General features: G+C 36.5%; 1 protein-coding gene across 2 annotated transcripts in view; it reads left to right on the top strand.

The window, feature by feature from the left end:
• Window positions 1-16,038, top strand: part of RYR3 (ryanodine receptor 3) — a 218,916-nt gene that overhangs the window by 197,158 nt on the left and 5,720 nt on the right. For both annotated transcript variants that reach the window (XM_017829727.1, XM_017829728.1), the window contains 10 exons: window positions 367-425; window positions 1,653-1,821; window positions 2,470-2,556; window positions 4,365-4,562; window positions 5,137-5,267; window positions 8,978-9,020; window positions 9,593-9,720; window positions 11,443-11,503; window positions 12,781-12,927; window positions 14,762-14,896. In XM_017829727.1, coding sequence (XP_017685216.1) covers window positions 367-425; window positions 1,653-1,821; window positions 2,470-2,556; window positions 4,365-4,562; window positions 5,137-5,267; window positions 8,978-9,020; window positions 9,593-9,720; window positions 11,443-11,503; window positions 12,781-12,927; window positions 14,762-14,896 — 1,158 coding nt within the window. The remainder of the gene's footprint in view (window positions 1-366; window positions 426-1,652; window positions 1,822-2,469; window positions 2,557-4,364; window positions 4,563-5,136; window positions 5,268-8,977; window positions 9,021-9,592; window positions 9,721-11,442; window positions 11,504-12,780; window positions 12,928-14,761; window positions 14,897-16,038) is intronic.

Raw genomic sequence — 16,038 nt, 5'->3', positions numbered from 1 at the left:
TCAGATTTTTGATGATAACATTAATATATTATTTTTTGTTTCATATTTGGAAAGAGGCAGATACCTTCATCCTCAGTTGGTTACATGATCTGTCTGATCACATATATAATTAAGTTGTTCAGTCAGCTGGACTAGTTAGAGTATTGATAATACTATACTGAAAAAGGCTATCAGAATAATTTCTGTCATTTTCACTGTTAAAATACAGCCTGAGCTGCCTATTTTTAAAGAATCTAACTCTTAAAAGTGCTAAGTGGTATAAAAAATATTACTAATTATTTTATTTGTTTCTTAGAAGACAGTAACAAAAGTTACCAGAATTTTATTTGAATGGATTGATTTTGACAGTTAAAATACTTTTTGCAGATATCTGAAATTGCAAAAGAAGCTGGAACACAAAGAAAAGCAGAAGCTGAGAAGGCTGAGTAAGTCAGTTTTACAAAATTCCTGTTTAATTCCTTGCTACTTCCTATTGCTAGATAATTTGGCTAGAAAGAATGCAAGCAATGCTCAGTATTCAAAGCACTTTATGTACACTTTGTCTCATCAGTATTTTGAAAATACACTAAGAGGTATACACTAAATATTTTTGAAAATATACTAAAGGGTAGCAGACCACCTCAGTGGGCAACAAAATGGTAATCTGATTTTGTGGCCCTTGACAATTCTGCATATATAAATCTGTGGTCACTATCTTTTTAAAAATTCCCATAACTACCTTTAAAAATGAGTACCAGTCTTGAAAAGAACTCTGCAACTTGTCAGTACTGCTATTTACACTTCTACTACTACCTACTATAATTTTCCTGCAACAACATCAGATCATTAAAACACAAGGTGTAACTATTCTTATTTATTGCTCTTTTATCTGTTCTTGACTTGTGAACTTGATAGCAAATGCATTCCTTTGTCCAGTCATCCTATATGTGACTGCCTTATTAAAATTTTTCAAAATGCTTACCTTGCTCTAGCAGCATCCTACTTTTAAGGGGCATGCTGTCTGCCTGAACATGCAGCCACATTGTAGGCTTGCAGGCTGATGGATGCCCTTAAAATATTTGTAGATACACACAAAATATCTCCTAGAGATTCTTACACATTCAAAAGCTATACATAATTTTCTTCTTTTTTTTTCTCTTCCATTTTGCTTCATGTTTAAAATATTTACTTCAGTCATTTATCTTTCTCCTCCTATCTGCCAAAGTGAACTTTTTTAAGTGTGCCATTAGGGTCAACAAGGAGGTAGGGGTCAGTCTCTTCTAGGCAACCAGTGACAGAAGGGGAAATGGCCTCAAGCTGTGCCAGGGGAGGTTCAGGTTGAACATCAAAAAGAATTTCTTCAGAGAAAGAGTGATTAAACATCAGAATGGGCTGCCCAGGGAGGTGGTGGAGTCACCATCCCTGGAAGGTGTTTAAAAGACTGGATGTGGCACTTAGTGCCACGGTCCAGTTGACGTGGTGGTGTTGGGTCGTAAATTGGACTTGATGGTCTCAGAAGTCTTTTCTAACCTAATTCATTCTGTGATTTTTTCTCCCAGTATCAAAACTAACTTTCAAAGCCAGACTTTCTAAACTCAAATTCCTTCTAAATGAAAGCATTTACAATACAGAAGTTTGGCTAGGCATTTTTGTTTAGATAACCTTTCTTCTAGCATGGAAGATGGTGAGAAACAAGATAAAGCAAAGGAAGTACAATCTGAGCAGGTCGAAGAGGGAAAAATGAAGAAAAAGAAGCGAAGGCATGGACAAAAAATTGAGAAACCTGAGGCTGTTATGGCTAACTTCTTCAAAGCTTTGGAAATTTATCAAACAAAAATGCTTGTAAGTTTGTCTTAAATTCCTTAGTCACTGAATTTTTATTTATGCATATGGAACCCTTGTTTGATATTGAAGGGAGAAATGTCATCATAAAAGGAACATTGGCGAGAGTTTTCAGATGACTGGCTCTATTTGGTCTCTTGTGATTTTTGTAGTACTTCATAGAGTTATCTGAAGTGTTTCTGTGTTTAATTTCTCCTATCTTGGTCTAACAGGACAGATTAGCCTTTTGAGCTCCTTGTTAGGAGCTCTCTTTTTTCCATAATCTAATTTCTAGAATCTGTAATTCTATTAGCTATGAGATTTATCTTTGTTCTTAAAACCATCAAATGTTGAATTCTCTGAAACCTTGTCAATTAGTTTATTCCAGTTATCTGGCATTTCTTTCTGGACTTCTTTCTAGAAAGTTTTCATTAATATTCTGTTTTAGTCTTCTTTGACTCACAATTTTAAGGCCATTACTTTTAATTCCATTCACCATAAAATGGGAGAACAGGCTGCCAAGAAATGCCCTTGCTCGTTATAACTGGTGTATGAAGGCAACACAATTATATATTTAATTTCTTAGAAACCTTGCTACCTACTTTTCTTATCTTGATGTTACCTACAGGCCACCATTAATTCTTTTTTTGTTTTTTTTTTTACTTTCAGCACTACTTGGCAAGAAATTTTTATAACTTAAGATTTCTTGCTCTATTTGTTGCATTTGCCATCAATTTTATTCTTCTATTTTACAAGGTAAGGCTATGCATTGTTCTTTAAATATTTTTTGTTAGTTCCAAAGGAATATTTGATGATGGTTTCAAGGCTTGTTTAATAAAACCATTATTACAAGCCTTTAAACATGAACTAAAGCATTTAGATATGAAGTAGTTAAAAAAAAATCTGAAAGTTTGTAACTATTCAGGGTTTATTTTATTCAGGAGGAACGAAAAGAGATTTATTTAATTTCTCCTTTATGTGTTTCTAGGCATGTGTTTATAGCCACTTTTTCATTTAGTCACCTAAGTCTGTTATCGTTTGGATTGTTAATCTTCTTGAGGGAAATATGAAATTGCCTAAAATAATTCAAATGTCAAAACTGTTGAATTTTTTATTTCATTTGTTCTAAAGAGAGATTTCAGTTGGTCTGATTATTCTCATTGGTTTCTTTTTTTCTTTTTCATATTAGGCTGCAGTTCTTTTTTTACATCACTGATGAAGCAGGTTATACATTCATGCCTTAATTTTAGAGGTTCACCTGAATCTGGAGTTGTTTCAGGTTCTGGCGTACAACACGGTGATACAAATTAGAATATCTTCAGCAGCCTCCACTGATTTTTTTCATGAATCTTCACAAGCTCTATTCATGGAAAAGATTAGAATTCAGTAAAGAAAACTCGCATTCATAAAAGTCTCATTTTTTCCCCTTTCTATACAGATTTGAAGTCTGACAGAAAAGTCCTGATTTATCCTGAAATCTGACTCTTTTGATTTTCCCCTCCTACATATAGAATGAAATGCATCATATGTTTTCCAATATTACATTTTCCAGTTCTGTTGCTTACAGCCAAAAACTTCAAAGACAAAAGCAGGTGGCTGAACCTTCAGTGTAGAAGTAACTAAGTCCTGATCTCAAATATCTTAAATGCAACTCCTGTAACACAATTACAGTCTCGGAGGAAGGGCAGGTAAAGACACAAAAAGGGCAGAAGGTATGTGCACTATTCCTGGAGAAAGACTGTCAGGGTTATTTAGGGCATCCTTCTTGCCTCTCTTCTTCCCGTAGGGTTAGAGAAGAAAGATGGACTTAAGTATCTACGCAGAGTTCTGCTTTTGTCTATGCCCGTCCTTTTGTCCCCATTCTCTTCTGCTTGTGGGTGACAACTCATTCTGTTGCAGAGTAAGGACAAAAGTTTGTGTCTATCATTACAAGTCCATCTGTCATAAATAGGAAAGGGTCAGTGCAAGCGAAACAGGACTGAATAAAACTTCAGCTTTCAGATAAAGCTGTCAAAAAAGGGCCCTTAGGGCTTTTATTTTAAAGGCCGGGTTTTTAAAGTCACTGGAAGAATTTAGGGCAGTATTCCAGTTTTATGGTTGATTAAATACTGTATATAGTTTGTAAGCCCTAAACTGAGTTATGAAATAAAAATTTGTGGACAATGTAAAAGTTCATAACATCAAAACTTTGTTTCTTTCTAGACTTTAGTTATCAGAAAAAATGTAGATTACAAAACAAACCCTAAATTCAGGCCTACTAGATAACCCTGTCATTCCTTGGTTCTGACAAGAAAACATTTTTTTACAGAACGTTTTCATTGATTGTTTTAGTTTTGCTATGACATTGTTAGAGGATAGATTTTTAAACTGCCTGTATTTGCTTTTTTCTAGATTTTCTTTTTAATGACATGACACGATCTAGAGACCGTTAAAATGAAGGACATTTAAAGCTAATGTTCTATAATCTTCCCCTGAGCAGGCTTTGCAAACATCATTTGTCACTAGAGAATGGAAAAAGCTTTTTAATTTATTGTGTGTTTTCAATATGCTTGAATTTTTCTCAGGTGACAGAAGAGCCACTTGATGAAGTAGAGGAAGACTCTAATCTCTGGAATTCTTTTGCTGAAGAAGAAGAAGAGGAGGGCATGGTCTTTTTTGTTTTAGAAGAAAGTACAGGCTACATGGCACCTGCTCTCAGAGCGTTGGCAGTTATTCATACTATCATCTCCTTTGTCTGTGTGATTGGATACTATTGCTTAAAGGCAAGTTCTTAACCTCACTACTAATCTATTATTTGTTAAACAACACTGGCTATGTCCCAAAGTGATTGTTGGTGCCAGTACTGGAATACCTATTTATACCTTGTTGTTTACAAATTCTCACTATTCAATATGTAGATGTTTTCTTTGTGTACTCTGTCTCCCAGAAATGGAGTTATCGTTCTTCTTAGCAGTGTGTGTGTGTTTTGGATTTGTGGTTAAAACAGTGCTGGTAACACAGTCACCCTTTGGTTATTGCTGAACAGTGTTGCACAGTGTGAAGGCTCCCTTTGCTTTACCCACTCTGTGCATCTGCAAGCATGTTGGCAGGAGTCACAGCCAGGACAGCTGACCTGAACAAAACACTGATATTCCATGCCATGTAACACCATGCTCAGCAATAAAAAGTCTGGATGTGGCAGGGTTGGGCTTGGCCATTGCTCAGAGGCTGGTTAGACATTGATCTGCTTGCAGGAGGTTCTAGTGTGACATTTGGTGTTACATAGCATTATAAAGAGTACTATAGGTACCAAAAATACATAAATCATGACATAGATGTCCACTGTCATTTTCACAGGTCCCTTTGGTGGTATTCAAGAGGGAAAAGGAGGTAGCTAGAAAGCTGGAATTTGATGGCCTGTACATAACTGAACAGCCAACTGAAGATGATATTAAAGGACAGTGGGATCGCCTCGTTATAAATACTCCGTATGTAAAATCAAATGATTATATGTGAACTGTTTATAAATATTATAGCTCATTAAGCCACTGATCTAGAACTTTCCTGTCTACTTGCCACTTAGTTCATCTAAAAGAAAGGCAATTAGCACCTTATATTAGATGCTACAGTAGTAGATTCTAATGTGAAATCCCATATTATCCCATATTTATTACTATCATAACACATATATTCCACCTCCTTTTCATTTTCCAGGATTTGCAAGGATTATGCATTTTACCTCACAATGTCTCTCCAAGACATTTTCACATATTAGTCGCTATTGAAAAAGTTTTAAAAAGATAACTTCCATCCTTTCCAGTTACTCAATTTCACTTGTATAGCAATACTCTCCTGCCTTTCTTTCCCACAACTTGCTAAAAAAACCCTGTATATGGCAGGAGAAGTAAATCTAGCGAAAAATATCAGTCCCAGAATTTGAGTAGGTATGATAGGAATTGCTGTCAGATTGTAGGCATTAGCAAACACTGTAGTAGTCATGCACAAAGAATCATCTGCTGTTCGGTGAGTGAATGGTACAAGGGTAGGAAAAAAAAACCAGAAAAACATCAGTAAGGTGCAGAGATTTGTAGAAGTGACACAGAGAAATATAGCTAGTCAAATCTCTTCCCTTAAAAGAATGTCTTATCTGCAGGCTATTTTTCAGAATTTCTTTTTTCAAAACAAATTGAATCATGTTATGGTACTAGAAAACCTAGACTTAAATTCCTGTCTTTTCCTAATAGTATCATAATTTAAGGACAATGAAAGAAAGCACAAAAAGAACAAAGTTATTTACAAGTCACAGACTAGTTGTGGCTAGTATGCAAAAGCATAAAAACAAGTCAGCAAAAATAATCAGCTCTATGCATCAGAGTGACAATATGCTGCCAAATATCCAAAATATGCATATTGTCAGTCATACTCAATTTTTGTACACTATAAATAGTGGCCTTAAAACCATCATTAAAATTAAAGCAGTGAAGAGCAGTGACAAGTGGTGTTTCTCTGGGTCTGTACTCTGTCAGGCACTGTTTAACACTGTCAGTGGCACGAACAGTGGGACCAAGTGCACTCTCATCAAGTTTGCTGGTGACACCAAGATGTGTGATGTGGTCAACACGCTGGAGGAAAGGGATGGGTCATCCAGAGGGATCTTGACAGGCTTGAGAAGTGGGTCTGTGAATCTCATGAAATTCAATAAGGCCAAGTGCAAGGTCCTGCCCCTGGGTCAGGGCAATCCCAAACATGGATACGAGCTGGGCAGAGAATGGATCCAGACTAGACGTGGGAGAAAGACTTGGGGGTGTTCGTGGATGAGATGATCCAGCAATGTGCACTTGCAGCCCAGAAAGCCAAGCGTATCTTGGGCTGCATCAAAAGAAATGTAACCAGCAGGTTGAGGGAGCTGATTCTCCCTCTCTTCTTTGCTCTTGTGAGACCCCACCTGGAGTACTGCATCCAGCTCTGGGACCTCCAACCGTTAGACATGGACCTGTGAAGAAGACCAGAGGTCTGGAGCACCATTCCCATGAGGAAAAGCTGAGAGAGTTGTGACTTTTCAGCCTGGAGAAGAGAAGGCTCTGGGGGGACATTACAGCAGCCTTCCAGTACCTCAAGTGGGCTTACAGGGGAACTGGAGAGAGACTTTTCACAAGGACACATATGGATAGGACAAGGGGAATGGCTTTAAGCTGAAGGACAGTCGGTTTACATTAGATATTAAGAAGAAATTCTTTACTATAATGGTGGGAACTCCCCATCCCTGGAAGTGTTCAAGGCCAGACTGGATGGCGCTTTAAGCAACCTCATCTAGTGGAATGTTCCCTGCCCATGTCAAGGGTGTTGGAACGAGAGGATCTTTAAGGTCCCTTCCAACTATGATTCTATGATTTGAATCTCTAAAATACCAGAAATTCTTTGTTTTCTACACTTAAAATTTAAGAATTTTCTTTAATTTCAGTCAGCAATATGGACTGGCACATATTATTAGTTACAACAGAGGGTAGTTGGGAAACTGAAGAGCTTGCTCAGTTTCCAACCAGCTTCTTTCACTACTGATTGCAAGCTATGTAGATATCCAGTAAGTTTATCTTCAATAAAAAGAATCATGAATTAATGAAATATATTTTTCTCTTAACCCTAATGACACAGGATTCAGTCTGTTCTCAGCACGTTGCACTGTCTACCAAAGCTGATTAAGGCTATTTTAAGCAGGCTAATCCTTCCCTCTCATGTGAACTGAGTCTAGAGTTTTAATGCAGCTATTGTACCATCAGAATAATCACTGCTGGAGGGTAGCCAGTGCTCTGTACATACTGAAATGTACTTTCTGTAAGTGAAAAAAGTAATTAAAAATGTAAAAGGGGTACCCTGATGGATGCAGTGTGATTAGATGTTTATGGTAAAAGAGATAGACAGAAGCTGGCTACACTAAGACATACTTTGCTTAAAAGCCTGAAAAATCAAGAAAAGAAACAATACAGAGCATTGGACTAGAATATACCATCTGAGTCACTAGAACCATTTGTCTTTATCTGGAGTAATTTCATTTAGAATTCCAATTCAGAAAGGTAAAAAATCGAGCATACTAGTTGGGAAGTTTGCCTCACATCCCAGCACTACAATGTTCTGGAATCTCATTTTTCTGGTGCTAACACTTACTTTATTTTATCAATACCGTCCTTTAGTTTAAGTAGTTATTGTTCTCTTTTATGTTCCTGCATATTTTCTCAACTCGATGTTACTTCCAGGAAATGGGGAGAGAAAAATCTTATACTTTGTAGTATTTCCTGCTAATTGGCATTCTTCAAAACAGACATAATATACAGTAAGGTCACTACAATGAGAAATTCCTGGGCACTGCAATTCATAAGACAGTTCAAGAACAGCATTTTTTTATGATCAAGTTGAAGATCAAAGAAACATCAGTGATAAGAAAAAACACTATCTTTTTTTTCTTGTGGGTCAAAGTTGATGTATTACTTTGTGTCTAAGATCTCTCCTGCATAAAACCAGTTGCTTATTGAAGCATCATGATTGCTTATTACTCTCAAAAAAAGCAGAGAATTTTCAATATAGATACCCTGACAGCTCTTTAATATTTAAGATTTACTGCTCCATTTCTTTCTTCTAGGTATACACAACAGCTTTTCTTTTAATTATTAGTGTGGGCATTGTTGCTCAGAGGCAGATGATGCAAAATGCTCTTTAGGGGAACAGCCTTGTGGCTTTAGAATTATAAACGGTTTTTACTGTGTCTTGTCTGGGATGTCAAAACCAGTGACAACAACATGACACATGTGAGAACAAGATTACCACTAACCCCTGGTTTTGGCAAATGATCTTTTTCAATTTTGGGGGGGCTTTTAATATTTTTTTTTTATTTTGTGTTGGCAAACTGTCCACTGTTTCACAAGGGTTCAGTGACTATTTGAAATGTAATCCACTGAACTTAAAAAATTATTTGTGCTTCAAGACTCTTATTTTCATCTGAAAATCATTCCCTGATTTGATTTTTATGGCTAGGAGCAATAAAGTATTTATTTAGGAGATGAATGATATTGAACTGCAGTGAGTGAATGAAATTACAGCAAAATCTGCAGTGATCAGGAACATGGTATTTTCTCTTTTTTCATTGTTTCTTAATTTTCCCCTAACAAGTTAAATAACTTGAAATATCTTTGCCTTATCTATATAGGTCCTTCCCTAACAATTACTGGGACAAATTTGTAAAACGGAAGGTAGGCTTTTTATATTTCTATTATGTTAAGTCATAGCAATAATTGACTATTTGGTTAATTTGGATATCTGTGTGATATTCTCCTGCACACATAAATATACAAATAACTGAGAACTGAAATTTGTTTTATGGAAGCCATTGTTGTGTTAAATGTCTTTTTTAACAGGCAGCTGCAGCGTAGGTGGGAAGAGGGAGGAAGACAGAAGGCTGTAGTTTCCTTCCTAGACTCAGATATTTGAAATAACTTTGTACTGTCAGTCAGCCAGCAGGTCTAATTTACAGTCATTGTCATCTTTAGGATACAAAGCCCCCTCATCCCCCTAAAAAAGAAAAACATGCCAGCTTAAATGACAGCAAATTATACATAAGCTTTCAGATAATAGCCTTTAATGCTTCTATTTTTCTTTTTCATGCTCCCCCCCCCACCTGGTTTCCTGGGAGTTCTGACTGTTCTAGTAGTGTTAATTGTGAAAGACCTTTTCTTTTTTAATTCCTGACAACTACTGGCCTAAAGTAGGGTGAATGTCACAAAGGACCTTCTCTGAGAAAAATCTTCTCTTCTTCCATTTTTAGGTTATTAACAAGTACGGAGACTTATATGGAGCAGAGCGCATTGCAGAACTTTTGGGTTTGGACAAAAGTGCCCTTGATTTTAGTCCAGTGGAAGAGAGCGAACCAGAAGAGGCATCTCTTGTATCATGGTATGACTTCTGACCTTCACAGACAAGTTATGTGTTGGTATAACTTCACCATCAAAGATAAAAATGGATTTTATATTGAAACCGTAGTGATGTTTTCCTCAGCATGGAAAATTCAAACGGAGAAGTATTCCTAGTGTGGAAGTAAACTTAAAAAGCTTTTTGTTCATTCTAAAACACACTTGTGTTATAAAAGGAAGAAAAAAATCCATGAGTTTATGCTGATTTATACAGGTGGGCACTCTTTTACTTTAAACAATAATTAATGCAGCATTTAAAATTTTTACAACAGAGTTTATAAACCAAAGGACAGAAAAAGTAATGATAAAAAATATTGTAACAGGGAAGGGTGGAAAAAACAGGGGAAAAAACAGGTTCGAGGGATCCTGGTACGTGAATAAACCAAACACCATTGCTAGTTGGCAAAACAATAGCTATTTATTAGGAAAAAAGGTGGCAAACAGGGGAAAAAGGTGAATAAAGACAGGCGCCTGAGAGAAAAGGATTAGGGCGGAGGAAAAAGTGCATAAAAGACCCTAGGAAGAAGGCTCCCCCCCATACTCACCCAGGTGTCACCTGTAAGCAAGTCTTACCCATCCTAACCAATAATGAGGTCTCTCTGTAGCAGCTGCGTGTCCCGGAGGGGTGGCAGGCTCCCACTTCAAGCAGGCGTCCCCGCTGAAAGCAACTTGGTCCATCGTGAAGAGCCGGCCCCCTCCAGGCACGAGTCTGCCTTTTTAAAGTTTATTGAGAGCACCTGCCCCGGGGAGGTGTGGCCAGCACCGCCCCGCCAGGGGCTCTCAATCCCACCCTCTTGGTTATGTAAGTGCACCCCTCATGCGCCTGCGTGAGCACCTTGGAAATCCCCTCACGCAGGCGCAGTGAATTGGGGGGGGTCTTCCCAATTGAGGCTGGGGGAGGCCTTCATCACCTTCCTCATCACTTTGTCCTCCAACTGCCCTTGACGAGCAATCGACCAATCACAACAGACCAATTAAAACAGTTCGTACAGAAGTTCTCCCTCCAAGGCCAAATCCACTGCTCTATCAGTAGACTTGGCAGGCGAAAACATAAACTTTCGCAGGTGGCTAGGGACAAACACAGACCAAAAAATAACATCCCAACTTCGCCCCGATACAAATATGTAGATTCCAGGTGTCTAGAAAAAATTCATAGATGTTTTCCTGACTTAATCTGTCAGTGAAGACAAGTGTATGAAAGTGTCCCAGTCTCAAGTGATTCAGGCTCCTACAAGAGTTTGGTTTCCTTGATATTTAAGACACACAAGAAAGATTTCCCTTTGCATGCCATCTAATGGCTAATAAAATATTTAGAATCTTGCAGAAGGCATTAGCTTTTCTCTTGGTTATTCTGCCAACATTTTACACTAGACAGACCACTTACCTCTCAAATTCAAGGGTCTGGGTTCCAGATGTCACTATTTTTGACATACATTCTAGTTTTTTAAGTCTGGAATATGGCAGTGTCACTCCTACTGAAATTGTTTCACCAGTTTCAGTGGTTTAGAAACTCTTTATAGGTGCTCAGAAGTAATGAATACTCTGAAAAATGAAGCACCTGCCTCACTCTAAAAAAATGAACTGTTAAAGTACATCACCACCTTCAGAAACATGTGAAGTGCTAAACCTAGTTTGCTGTTTATAAACACAGAATTCAATACTTAATTTTGACATTTTTGTATTTCAAAAATTTTGTATTTCCTAGGTTAAGCTCCATTGATACAAAGTACCACATTTGGAAGCTTGGAGTTGTCTTCACTGATAATGTGAGTATTTTAGCCTAGAATAATATGCTTTGATTGACTCTAAACACGATTCTATGTTTTCCACTATGTGCTTTTATTTTAAACAACCATACATAAATAACATTCCATTAGAGAGCGATTTTAAAATATTTTTTTTCTGTTATGTCAGAGTTTTCTTTTTGATTCTAAAGGGCAGTATGCATCTCCACATCATTGATACAATGTCAGCATTTTGGAAGTTAATGGTACATTCATTTAATTTTGTAGAAATCAACCTAGCAACCAAAGGTGTCTTTTCTAAAATCAAGCACAGTTTACAAAAAGTTATCCTTTTTCATACTTGAATCATGTGTTTGACATGGCTGACATTCTTTTCTTTCAAACCTTCTCCTTTGAAAGGACCACGTTTATACTAAAATTCCCTTTTTTTTTTTTTTTTTTGTGAATCCTCTTTTTGCATCCTCTTGAGCAAACAAAAAAGGCAGCCGAAGTAAATCAAGTGAAGATGTATAAATTCCTTGTCCACTAAAATACACTGAGCCATTGTTCTTCAATATAAGCTTTGATGTCAAAGTGGCTTCAGGTTCACTGCTTGTTAAAAGAATAAGCTGTGTTATGTGCCTTAGGTTTTCTGGGTAGTATAGTGCATTATTTATTAAATTAATGGTTTCAAAGGTAGCTCAATAATTATTAAGATAGAGATTGATGTTACTTGCCCATACCAGTGACAGTGGGCAAATCTCTTTCATTTAGCATCAAGGAGCGATCGTGGGGAGTATTCTCACTAGCATGAAGAATCTACACACACACACACACAAATTTAGGAGTGCTAGAAATCCCTGGTGTTAAAAAGTGGGACTGAGCTTTTAGAATATAAAGTGATTGACTGGAAGTCATATTTTTCTAGGCTAGTCATGCTAGCTGAGCAGAGCACCATTTATCTTTAAGTTATTAGTACTACCACTCATTGGTTCCTCTATCTGGAAATATTTGCCTTCCACATCCCTGCCAGTGCCAGTTGCTGTCAGGATACACATGCTTTTCACATCCTCATGATGTTTAGTTTTGGAGTTGAGCGAGGCTGGTCTCAGCATTCTTCAACAGCAAAAGCAGCATGACGTCCTCCTCTACCACTGGTAATTTTCACAAGTAGGGTGAAGTTTGAGCTTTTTCACCCCTACATAGGCAGTGTCCTGCTACAACAATGTAAGCGACTTTAAAAAAGCTATATTCTGGATCCAATAATGCACATTAGCACCTGCTAACTAACACTCTGCCACTTTTCACTTTCTCTGCAGTCATTTTTATACTTAGCTTGGTACACAACTATGTCTATCCTTGGGCACTACAACAACTTCTTCTTTGCTGCTCATCTGCTGGATATTGCTATGGGTTTTAAGACATTGCGAACTATTTTGTCTTCAGTCACTCACAATGGCAAACAGGTTAGTGCTACATGCAAAGGTTTGAAATTTTGTAAAAGTACTGGAAAAAATTTGTTGTACATAGGAAATATCAAAATGCAATCCATTTTCACAGTCACAGATTTTGATTACGATTGGATTAAAGAATAGATCACATCATGGCTTCCGCAGCACACTTAATAAGTTAAATCCTATGAAATGATAATAATCTATACCCACCAAGCACAGATAGGTAAAGACGTTTCGTACACAACAGAAATTACATAATTTTAGAAAAATACAAGAATATGAATTACCTAACCAGCTCCTTCTATATGCTCAATGATGAACTGATTGGTGATAAATAACAGGAATTCCCAAATTCTCCTTAGCTACAGCAGTAATAACGACCTGGCTGCTGAAATTTCAATACTTACCTAGTAAGAATGTCCTCAAAGGTGTGGGCAGTCTGCACCGTGGAGTACATTTATGTGTCACTTTGTCATGCAAAAATCAGATTAATAAAATGTACTTCCAAAAGTACATTTTGTTGAAATTTGTGCAGGTAATCATTCTCTGATCTCTGAGGACTCTATATTCCTAGCTAGCATAACAAAACCCAAGCTTTACAGTTACTTTTTAATTTACATTTAGGAAATCCAACATAACTTCCCCAAAGTTTAATTTCAAACATACACATTCCATTCCTTCTCAAATGCAGTAACATATATTCTAAGCCCACTCTTACACCCTGCTATGCTTGTCAAAACATTTTAAATTACATGATGTTTTGGAAGAGGCATAAAAATATCCCCATACAATGTGATGATGTGTATCATCACAAAAACAAATTAAATCTCTGGTTTTATTCCTTTCATTTTACTTCAGGATGACCAAAATCATATTACTTTTAATATAATGCTTGATATATTTTCTTTATGAGTTTTTTTAAAATGTAATAGTCAAAACTGAGCACAGTTGACAAAACTGTATCAACTCAAGACCATGGCTTTCACTTAAATTCTTAATAAGCAAAGATTAGTTTTTCTAATCCTGTTGCTTTTCTTGCTAGTAGATAGGAACATTGAAAGACAGCTGCAGATTCCTGAATTGAAATGTTCCCTTTGAGAGCATACTTACAGATCTGCTCAAAGTGATAAATTATGAGCTTGTCGTTCAATACTCTCATGTTTCTTTTAGAAGAGTAATACCAGTTATTGCATTTTTTAAAATACATAGCTTTCAGTAACTCCTCTCCAGAGCCGTATCTTCTAACACCAACTCCAATAAACAATATAATCTAGTCTCATTAACTGCTGAACATTTTCACCTAAGGGTTTTATTTGCTTAAAAGCAGGACTTGGAAATTAATTACACTTTGGTTATCTAAAAAATTTTCCATCCGCTTTATCAATGGATTGCTAACCAGCTTTGGAACAGAAAACAGACTATGATAAGTCATTGTAAGTCTCAGTAAGTCCTAGTTGACTTATAGTCCAAATTATAGAAAGGGGTTCATTTTAAACATTTAATTTTTACTGTATATCCAGTGTTTCAATTACTAAATTTAACTTTTAAACTAAACATTGCTTCAATGATACACAGTTTGCATGCATATAGCTCAGAATTATGGAAACAACTCCAGTCTCTTGATACTGTTTTTCCCTTTGATTTTCATGAGAGCAGGGAAAAGTAACAGCTCCATGGTGATCCAAGCAACAGGGAGACTTCAAAGCTATCGTAACTGCTATCTTTAGTTTTTGGGAAAGGTACAATATGATCCATTTTCAATATTTAAGGCAATACATCAAGCTAGCATTTCTCTTCTGACAAAATGAAATTGAAACCTACTTTCATGTCATGTCTCCACACACAGCTTGTTCTTACTGTGGGACTCCTCGCTGTAGTAGTGTACCTTTACACTGTTGTGGCATTCAACTTCTTCCGCAAATTCTACAACAAAAGTGAAGATGAAGATGAACCAGACATGAAATGTGATGACATGATGACGGTAACTAAAACATCACTTGCATGCTTCAAATGTCATCCTGAATTTTCAAATGCATACTTAAAATAGAATGATAAGCAAGGATGGATGTTTTTGATGTTAAATCCAGGGGTCTCTTCTTCTTGATATATGTAATTTTGAAAATATGAATTGTCTTAAAATTCCCTCTGCATTCTCCAGTGGTCTAAACAAAACAGCAAATAGATGACATATAGGAAGATATTCTGGATTTTTCTCCTAAATACTATACTACATGATTTGCTGCAATGCTTTTATAGGTGAGGATGGCAAACCCTCGAAGTATGTGGAAGAAATTTCTTGACAAACTAGTCAGATCTGGAAAAAGATGCTGTGTTGTCACAACACAAATAAACCCCATTTGTTCCCAATGCTTGCAAGTGGACAAGCTCTTCCTGGCCTTATTTAGATTATATGCATTATATGATGTTATTAGCACTAGTTATAAAAGCCTGCTCCAAAATTACAATTAGTAATTTAGTTATTAATTAAGAAGTCAAGGATGAGAAAGTGGAAATTACAAATTATTATGGGTGATGATCTTATGCTACCAATTTACCATCTGATTTCTACCCATTGCCACTGAATGTTATTTATGTAATAATAAAATATATTCTACAGATGGTATGAAGAGGATTTGATTTTCTCATTGCATACAGAAACACAAATTCAGGTATCACAAATGTAATATTCTGAATTTGTGGCCAGCTGATTTCTTCCATGAAATAGTAACTCTCTGCCCTGTGTTATACACCAAAGATAGAATAAAATACCTCAGAACAGAGGTGTATAATAGACTTCACAGAATGATCTTCCCCATTCCTGAACTTTCTTTTAAATACTCAGTGTGAGTCAGACATGTAAATTACAGAAATTATGAAAACTGCCCAAACTGGTCCCTTTGTGAGCTGGATACAATGGTCTGGTCATAAAATAGGTGTAGGAGTAATTGGAATAATGAAACCATATTACATTTTAAACCACTCTCCTAAGTGCAGTAAATCAATTCCAAGTTACATTTTTAAGTATGATTAGACTGGTACCAGCGTCTTATGTCAACAGTAAAACTGCATTATAAAAATGGATGTATAGTTCTGTTTAGTGTTTGCTTATGTCTGGTTTTACAC

Source organism: Lepidothrix coronata, unplaced genomic scaffold, assembly GCF_001604755.1.
Source record: "Lepidothrix coronata isolate B3197 unplaced genomic scaffold, Lepidothrix_coronata-1.0 Scaffold168, whole genome shotgun sequence".
Lineage (NCBI taxonomy): Eukaryota > Metazoa > Chordata > Aves > Passeriformes > Pipridae > Lepidothrix > Lepidothrix coronata.
Note: the sequence above shows the minus strand (reverse complement) of the source record. Positions and strands in the feature narration are given on the sequence as shown.